At 39.6% G+C, this 10,057-nt stretch overlaps 1 protein-coding gene across 1 annotated transcript; it reads left to right on the forward strand.

The window, feature by feature from the left end:
- Positions 1-2,878: 2,878 nt before the first annotated feature.
- Positions 2,879-5,598, forward strand: LOC140225452 (uncharacterized; the record flags this gene model as incomplete). The annotated part of the gene is made up of 1 exon (XM_072304416.1): positions 2,879-5,598. A coding segment is annotated over one exon (2,409 nt), but the record flags the coding sequence as incomplete, so codon positions are not given.
- Between the last annotated feature and the right edge of the window lie 4,459 nt (positions 5,599-10,057).

Genomic DNA, 10,057 nt, shown 5'->3' on the forward strand with positions numbered 1-10,057 from the left:
ATGGACATCCTGAAGTTCAAACCGATGTTGGGCAAGGATCGCAAATCTTTGACACCGTTCAAGCCAAAATTGGCTTTCATGAAGTACTTGGAGGTATGCCGTAGTGTATTCTGAAATTTTATGTGTGTCAACTCAAATATTTTTAATGAATCTTTGTGGTAGGTTAAGGAATTTCAAGGACTAAAACATGTCGTCCAGGACCTGGAAAAACCAGGAAATGTCAGGATTCATCAGGGACCAACAATATCTGAGAAAATCAGGGATATTGTCACGGGATAAAAACTGGAAACTTCTTGTCTTTCCTCTTTGAGATCACGTTTTTAAATTTGGTGGTCTAGGTTGACACAGTCTTGAACAATTATAAAGAGAGGTGAAAAAATTGTTAGATATTTTGCCAAGTCCTTGAGGAAGATCAAGATTTTCCGAAAAAGTTCTAATAGAAACGAGAGTAAATCCTGGACCCTCATCAGAGAATTTTTTACTGGTGATCAGGGGGAATAAGGGAATGGAAGAATCCTAGACACCATGGACTAAAATTATGAAACAATAAATGAAATTCAGTCAGACAACAATATAAAAAATCAAATGTCTTATTTGTAAAAGTGGTACTTCTTACCCAAGGACCAGTGTTTGAAACACGCGCCGGCCAAACAGCAATTTGCCGGTAAGAAATTGCCTTTGGCCGCTAAGAAATGAAACTAGCGGCCAAGGTTTGGCGGCCAGAAAAATCGTTGTTAAACTTCGTTTTTGGGATATTTCGCTGTATTCCTGACTCAAGGCATTTCGAAAGGGCAATTTTTCGTTTTGGCCCCTAAGAAATCTGAGATGGCCCCTGAGAAATATAGTTGCAGGCCAGATGGCTGCTAAGACTTCATGCCGAGTTTCAAACACTGCCAAGGACCATTAGACTAGGTGTGAATTTAAGCATTCTGTTGAGTGTTTCTTAACCAGAATTTTAGATAGAACTCGATTTGCGCCAGAGAAATGACTGAAATCAACTCCTAACTGATATATAAACGTTTTTTAGTTTTCATTGGCTACAGAAATTTTGAATTACCTGCTCATATTAAAAACAACAGTCTGCTTGAATCAAATCACACACTACAACAATTTTAGCAGGCCTCTTAGTGAGCAGTTTTTTTCCTCCATCCTATGTTCTTCACGTTTAAATAACGTGGAGTAGCTGAGCTGAAGTGTCGATATTGAGGTCATATTTTCATACTGCAAAGACTGTCACAGTAACATTTAGTGTGTGATTTAACTTAAGTAGATCATTGTTATTTCTATGACCGGGAAGTTTGAATTTATGCATCGAAAAACTTTATTTCTTAGTTATTCGTTACTGTCAGTATTTTTTGTCATACAAATTGTGTTCTACGTGAAATTTTGATGAGAAAATGTATGCTTAAATTTGTACCTTGTCTAGCGGTCCATTGAGTATGTATTAGTCGTGTTTTGAGACTTCACGAGTAGCATAAGGTTTTAAAACTCACGATTTTATTTTTGCCCCTGTGATTGTGTGAATCTGCTCATTTAAGAACAACGGAAAAAGGTGTCTCAAGATTTTTAAGAATAAGCACCAACCAGGTTCCAACAGACCTACATTCTTGACAGTTCTTCAAAACTTGCTAGTTCTTAACTACTGTGAATTGTACTCACTAAATTTTCACTCAAGTTTCTTTGCCTTATCCAGTTTTAAAAGTGAATTTTTTACAAGGATATGAAAGATTTTAACATAGAGACGCAGAAAATTCTTAACCCTCCCATTTTTAAAACTCTGTTTCCCCTGAACATTCATAGTGATAACATCTCCCCCTTTTCTTTCTTTTTCTTTCTAATTTTTTCTCTATTTAGGTACAAATTTCTGCAATCTTGCTAAAAAAAAAAAATGCATTTCTAGTGCTGATGCAAAGTCAACATTCCCTTTTCTAAGACCAGGTTTCATGATTTTCTTGTTTTTCCATGAGTCTGCCTGAGACCTGCCTTTTTATGCAGTCAAAAAGTTTTTGCACTGCTAGTTGATTAGTCAATCCTCAAATTCCTTTTTGTTTTCTGTAACTTCTCATTTGTATTTGATTTTTAGATTCAAGTCTTAGTGGTACAAAGATTTGAATTTTCATTAATTTCTTGTAACCGAATCTTGTCTTGGAAAAGAATTCATCGAATCTCGAATTTCTCAAAAGAACAACAATTTATCAGCAATTCCTAGAAAAATTAGACTCTAGAATAGTAAAAATAGAAGCACTTCAATTTTACTCATATTTTTCTGTCCAGTTTTTTGTGGGCAATATTTAATTGATTATTGCAGATTTGAAGTGTGGCATGGATAATTTTCATTGAGATGTACTTTTTTACAGACCTTTACAGACAAGTTGTTCTTGTTTTACTGTCTCAAGTAGGCCGCTAAAACCTTTTTAAACTTATTGTAAAGTAGAAACTGCATTAAAACACTCTAATACTGCTTCTGAGTACATTTCTAAGTGTGAGACTAATCGTCCTTTTCCTTTTTTTTACAGGGAGCCGGAAAGCCTCTGCCCAAGTCAAGCCTTGCAGCGTCGCCAAAGGTGAATGTGACCCGCAAAAGCGGCACGCCAGCAGGTGAAAATTCTCTTGAAGGAGTTGATCAGCTGTTCAAAACTCCATTCAAGAAAGGAACTACTAAAGTTGTCTCAGCAACCACCCCTAAAACGACTCCCAAGGCTGCCCTGAAGGCTACTCCCAAAACCACGCCAAAGGCAACCCCCAAAGCTACTCCAAAATCAGCTGCTAAGGCCACTCCAAAAGCAACCCCAAAGGCTACTCCTAGAGCCACTCCAAAGGCTACTCCAAAAGCTACTCCAAAATCAGCTGCTAAGGCCACTCCGAAAGCAACCCCTAAAGCTACTCCAAAGCTACTCCAAAAGCTACTCCCAAAGCCACCCCTAAAGCAACTCCAAAAGCTACACCCATAGCAGTTGCTAAAGCTACTCCAAAAGTTAGTCCAAAAGTGACTCCTAAAGCTACTCCTAAAGCCACCCCAAAAGCAACTCCCAAAGCCACCCCTAAAGCAACTCCTAAAGCCACACCTAAAGCAACTCCAAAAGCTACACCTAGAGCAGCTGCTAAAGCTACTCCGAAAGTAGCGGTTTCAAAGGCAACTCCTAAAAAATCCCAGGCAGCTACTCCTGCAGCAGCCCTTAAAGCCTCTCCAGCGCTGAAAGCCACAGCATCTAAAACACCAGCAAAGGCATCACCCTCAAAAACACCAGCTTCTCTGAGGAAGGGAGCAATTTCAGCCAAAAAATTAAAGCTTCTTAACAAGAAAAGCTCATCTCCTGCCACCTCGAAAACTCCTCCGAAATACAGTGAGGAAGGCACAAAAACAATCGCAGCACTGTGGTCGCCAGGAGTGAGACCCGTTTACGCGAAATCCCCCCTGAGTCCGATCAGCCCAATGTTGCTTGATAGGCTGTTTGATCGCTCAAGGAACAGTAGCAGCAAGCAAGTTTCGTCCACGCCTCTTGTGACCAAGACCAAAGTGCCTTCGCCTGCTCCGAAATCTGCGCGAAAGTCAGGCACCCGCGTTTCATTCAACGCTACTCCAGATTCGTTTGATTTCAACTCAGTGAAGACACCTAACGTTCCCAAAGATATCTTCGTTTCCCCACTGTCAACAAGCCAGAGCTCAGCAGAAACGTCTGTTGCGTCGTCCAAGAAAACGCCTAAAGTCTTGGTCACCAAGAAGACTCCCCTTTCAAAAAAATCCGCGAAGAAAGTTGCATCTGCTACGAAATCAGCAACCCCTGCTTCCAGAACGAAGAAGAGCCTAGCTTTTCCCAGTCTTGCTTCTCCTGCTGTGGTAGTGAAGACCACTCCTCTCAAATCCCCGAAAAAATCACCTGTGTCTGCTAAAAAATCGGCCAAAAAAACGCCCAAGAGTGTAAAGAAAACACCTGCGAAGACTCCTGTCGCAGTTTCCACCCCTGCACCTAAAGTTTTGCCCAAGACTCCAACCAGTGTAGCCAAGTCAACCAGGAAAACCCCGGCCAAAACGCCTGTCAGTGCGCCAATCAAATCGCCAGTCTCTGCTAAAAAATCAGTGAAAAAGACTCCCAAGAGTGTAGCTAAGGCTGTCAAGAAAACACCAGCCAAGACTCCTGCTCCAGCAGCCGTTCCTGAGACCCCAAAGAGTGTGGCTACTCCTAAAGCCACAGCAAAAACACCTGCCAAAACACCTGCCAAAACACCTGCCAAAACTCCTGCCAAAACTGCCAAAACTCCCAAAAGTGTTGCTAAACCTGTCGCCAAAACGCCTAGTGCTCCTGTAACTCCAGTACCAACCCCTGTCAAATCTGCCAAGAAAGCGCCGGCACCAACCCCTGTAAAATCCGCCAAGAAAGCGCCGGCACCAACCCCTGTAAAATCCGCCAAAAAAGCACCTGCAGCAAAATCACCGAAAAGTGCTGTAAAGAAAACTCCTGCTCCCAAAACACCCAAGAGCACTGCCAAATCTGTTAAAAAGCCAGCTACTGCAGCTGAAACTCCAGTAGACAGCAGCGTAAGAGCCAGTCGCACAGCTAAAGTTGTCGCTCAGGTCATGCTTGACACCACTCCTCTCAAATCGCCCAAAAGTGCTACAAAAGTGACTACTCCGAAAAAGTCTCCCGTTAAGCGCAAATCAGAAAGCCCTGTCAAGACAGCAAGCAAAGTCAGCAAAGTGGCTGAAGTTGCCGAATCACCTATTAAATTCTCGCCAAAGCCGACGAGAGGCAAAAAAGCCGCTGCAGCAGTGAAGCGCAAAAGCGATGCCAAAGTTGAAAGCAGTCCTGCCAAGAGTGCAAAAGTTGTAGCATCGCCTGTCAAAGCAACAAGAACTACAAGAGGGGCCAAAACGGCTGCCCCCTCTGTGGGAACTGTGAAAGCGACTAAAGCACCAGCAAAAAAACCAGTCAAAGCTCCTGCGACAAAAGTTGCTGCAGCCAAAGCAAAAGCCGCGCCTAAAGCTGCTTCTAAGCCTGTAGCAAAATCAAAAGCAGCAGCAGCAAAATCAACGAAGAAAGCTGCTGAACCAGCAAGCAAGCCTGCCCGAAGTGCCAAATCTGCCGTTGCGGCAAAAGCCCCCAGCCCTGCACCCACTAAATCAACAAGGAGCAAGAAGGTAGCCTCACCAAAGCCTGCTGCATCAAAGAAAGCAGCTCCTGTAGCAAAGAAAGCAGCTCCTGCAGCAAAGAAAGCTGCTCCTGCAGCAAAGAAAGCTGCTCCTGCTGCAAAAAAGCGGCTCCTGCTGCAAAGAAAGCTGCGCCTGTAGCGAAAAAAGCTGCGCCCGCAGCGAAAAAAGCTGCCCCTGCAGCAAAGAAAGCTGCGCCTGCAGTGAAGAAAGCGGCTCCAGCAGCGAAGAAAGCGGCTCCAGCAGCGAAGAAAGCAGCTCCAGCAGCGAAGAAAGCGGCTCCGCAGCGAAGAAAGCTGCTCCGCAGCGAAGAAAGCTGCTCCAGCAGCGAAGAAAGCGGCTCCGGCAGTGAAGAAAGCTGCACCAGTAAAAGCAAAAGCCAAACCCGAACCACCGAAGAAGAAGGTGCCTGTTGCTGTGGTCAAACCAATCAAAGCTAAGCCAGAAGCCGTATCAAGGTAAGAAAAACATCTTGAGTTTTATAATTCTGTTATTTTGCACAATTTTGTAACTTAATATTGTTTCCTGTCTACTGAACCCATCAAGGTTTTAATGATCTAAGGTAGTTCATAAAAATGTTTGGCACAGTTGGCAAAGCAGAAAGAAACTGAGCCACATCAGGTATTGCAAAATTTAACCGGGCAATTTACATTTTTTACATGAAAACGGTTGTGCGGATTTTGGTGTGAATTTCAGTGAATTTACTGCATGGTACGAAGCGAATTCCTCTAAATTTTCAAAGGAATCCGCACAAACGTTCTATCATAAAAAGTTGAATTGGCCAGTCAAACTTGGCAATAGCTGGAGTGGCTCGCTTCCTTTGCCAATCAGTGTGCAGTCCAGTTTAGCCTGTTTACCAGCTCGCCAGGAACCCAATGATTCTTTTAGTCTGCTGCTCTTATTCCTTTAAAAAAAAAGGAAAAAGTGTAAAATTCATGATAAAGTTACAGCGTTTGGACATTAGAGCATTTGTCTTGCCCCTAATGTACAGTATTTTTGAAAGAGTCGTTAATTTTACTCTGTAAACTTTTTTTTTCAGTTCCAAGAAACCAGCTGCAAAGGCAGCCGCTAAATCGAAGCCCGCGAAAGCTGTAGAAGCTCCAGCTCCTGCCCCAAGGGTTGTAAGGAAACCTACACTAAAAGCAACATTAGTTGTGTAAGTATTTTATTCCTGGAATCAAATCTTTGAGTTTCTTTGTCTCCCGGACATATTTTTCAAGTATATTCAAACATGTTCCTGCCAAACATAGGCTGCTGTGCTGAGCGAAAACGCCATATGAGCCCTCAGGCGTTGCTATTTTCCTTTTGATAAAAAACGGATTCACTAGGAAAATTTTTGATACTTTTCTTCTTAATTTTTCAGACTATTTTGCTCGCAATTTAATCTGAAATATTTGAAAATTTGAAGGAAAAATATGCATAACTTCCTAGAAATTCATATTTTATGGGGGTAAATTTGCCAACTCTCGAATGTTCATATAGCTTTTTTCCTTAGCACGGCAGAAGAAGGCATGCTGTAATGCAGTGAAATGTGAAGGCTATAAACTGCCATCGCAAATCGCGGCTATAAGCTGTGATCTTTGTGACGCTAGTGCTACCCCTTGGATGCGACCATGACTAGAGTTTTTGAATTAGTCATGTGGTGAGCCTCCATTTGGCGGTTTTATAGCTTTTTAACGTAATGAACGCCTACCGTAAAAAAGATAGGCTACGGTGACTGTTTTGGTGTCCATGACTGACGCTTAAAAATGGTCGATATGACCGGCTTTTCCTTCGACATGGTAAGGATTTTTAGAAGGACACAAACATATCTCATGGATTTTCAGAGATGCTCTGTCCTTTATCCCATAGGCACTCGTTGCAAAGAAGACATTATTTTCAGCCTGTTCATAAGATTTAATCATCCAAACCTGATTCTGTAAAATGCACAGCTGACCACTGCTGGAACACACTATGTATACTTCAATTGGACTGCACTTTGCGATGAGAAACAACAATTTCTGGCTCATAAATAAAAACACCAATCTGCATTCATAGGGAAACTAAGGGCACATATGTTGTTTCCCAAATAAGCCAGATATTTTAGTTCCTAATCGCAAAATGTGGTTCAATTGGACCGAGTTTAATAGTAAGGCATCAAGTTGCATCGAGTTTGAACCAAGAAATAGGAATTCGAAGTTTTACTTCTCCATAAAACTCAATGTCTAGGGCTGAGGTTAAAAACTATTTTCAGGTTCAAAATATTTTTTCTCGACTTTGAATTTTTGAAAGGAAAGAACTTATGATCAGTTGAATTTAAAACTACTTTGGTTTGGTTTTCTCCAGAATGCATTTAGTGCATTTCGTCGTCTCTCACACGAAGGAACGTAGCATGTCTGCGCTGTTTCAGTATGTGTCTAAACATTTTATTTTTTTTATTTGAGAACCATGACACAAAATTTTCTGAAAATTTTAGTGTATTCCTTTGCAAGTGTAATGAAAAATTACCGAAAATTTCAGGCAAATTCATGGGAAAATACTCCTTAAGGAAAGTCAGTAAGGAGTACCGAAACGGCACAATCAAGATACATTCTTTTGTGCAATGATTTTTGTTCTACTTGGTTTTGTTTCTTTTCAGATTTTTTTTATTTTCTCATAAAAACATTATATCGGCGGCGTAAGTCCGCAATCACATATCGTTCGCGGTGTCTGAAAGTCTTCACTTCTATGTTATTTTTTTAAAAGAGAACAAATTGACATCTTTCCTTGAAGTTTTTGCAGAATTTTCTTTGCATAGAGAAGAACACTCACGGCAGCTTTAAAGAATTGCCGTTGAGTACTTTTCTGTTTAAAAGATAAAGTATGGCAGGAAGTCTGCGACGTTGCAAACCGAGTTATGTGATTGCCGACTTACATCGTCGATATACTTTGTCTTCTGGCTTAATTTTATGCTGAAGTATTTTAAAAATGGGAATGCTAATCAACCTTTAATGTATTTGTCAACAGGTCTAAAAGTAAAAAAGGGACAACGACCAAAAAAGGAAAGAAATAATCAAACTGGCAGTCAAATATTTCTTCGTGAACGCACGAGTGATTCATCATGTGATCTCCTCTCCCAAATACCTGTATATTTGAATTTCAGATAAGCTAATTTATTTTTATACAACCGACTGATGTTTGTTAAGTGACAACTCTATCACTTATCCCACTGTGTCAATTGGATAGGTCTGTTTGTTGGAATTGGATGTACCTGACTCCGGAAATTAACCAAGCACAGTTCAATCAATACATTTTATTTTTAGAACTTTTAGATCGACAAATATCATTTGTTTTTCCATCATGACACAGACTAATTTTTACCAAAGGTTTATTTCAGTCTTGTGAGACTTGAAAATTCTCTGCTTGAGGCAGAGTGCATTTTAAATTTTGCACATATTTCAAGATTTGCGGACAAAGCGAAGACTCAGTGTATCATAGACTTTAATTCAGCCAAGGTACCAAAATAATTGGTATGAGGAAGTTCATTATTTGTGATTCATTACACTTGATTAATTATGCTCCTTACAAAGGCTCCATTCAAAATTTTCGCATCTCAGAGATTTTGATCCTGACTTGATTTGTAAATATATTTCATATCAAGACAAGGAGTTTTTACTTATCTGTCGATATTGTCAGCTGGTTTTTGTTTTAATTTCTATCAATTGGTCTTGAAAAAATCAATTTGCCCAAGCTCTGAAAATACGTTTTTCAAAAATTTGATTTTCGGTAGTTGGAAAGAACTCCACGCTATCCTCCAGAGTGTCCATCGGGTCAGAAGAACGTCAGGAGAAATATTTTTTTCCTAGAAATGTCAGGGAATTCCACATTACAGATACCAATTTTTTTCGTTGTCCTCTTTGGCATTTCTTCTAAATGCAAGTTTTCAATAACGGATACAATGGATATTGTACCCAACTGTATGGTTGGGGTATTAATTGTGTAAAATATCATGTTCTTTTTTTTTGTGTGTTAGAAAAAAAAAGATCAGTAGAAATAGCTACTTTTTTCAATGCATATTTACAGATTTTTTATAGAATTGATCAAAATCTCCGGTAATTTTGGCCCCTAAACCTGAAACATTTCTAGAATTTTTTCTCCTGAAGTCTTTGGACACCTCTGTGAATTTGAGGCACGTATTTTCAGACCATGGCTACTGTTTTTCTTTGGATCATCGATGACTTTTCAAGTTGGAAAAGAAATCGATTGTATTGTCAATTTATCGTGAGAGATTACCAAGATGGATTAACTGAAAAATTTTCTTGTGTTTGCCTTGCGAAGAATGTCTGTTTAAACATGTATTTATAATCTATACTTTGTTGAAATTGACACATCAATTTTATGTATCATAATTTTAAGTTTTAATGTCTAAATTGTAAATTAGTGTTTCCTGAAAAATTCTGTTGAAACTGAGGCCTTTGATAATATTCAGTTTTTTTTTTCTTACTTTTTCATTATTCTTACCAAACTCGTAGTGACAACTGACAAGTGTATTTATTTTGTCCCTTAGTGTATTTCTTAACTCTTAACACCTGGTCAGATTTATCTCCTTTGCTTCAAAATTTGAGGTGAGGAAAGATATCTTCCCTTCAGGATATGTATGTCATGCTTGAATTAATTTTCCTAAATTAGTCATGGAATGATTTTTTCCCTCTCTTTATACACTAATTTTTAAGTGAAAATATCGACATTTTGCTGAATTCTCTTAATTAAAGTTTGTACCTATATTTTATTATGCCTTTGTTGGCTTGATATATGCAAGTAACAAATCCAAATACACGGCTGATTGATTGAGTACTCATTATTGTTTTGAAAATAACAGAGTATCTTTGTAAATTCAATGATCATTTTTTATGTAAGTTCTTGCCAAAGTCTTTCCTATTAGAGCTCATTTAT

This window comes from Bemisia tabaci, chromosome 9 (assembly GCF_918797505.1).
Source record: "Bemisia tabaci chromosome 9, PGI_BMITA_v3".
NCBI classification, from domain to species: domain Eukaryota; kingdom Metazoa; phylum Arthropoda; class Insecta; order Hemiptera; family Aleyrodidae; genus Bemisia; species Bemisia tabaci.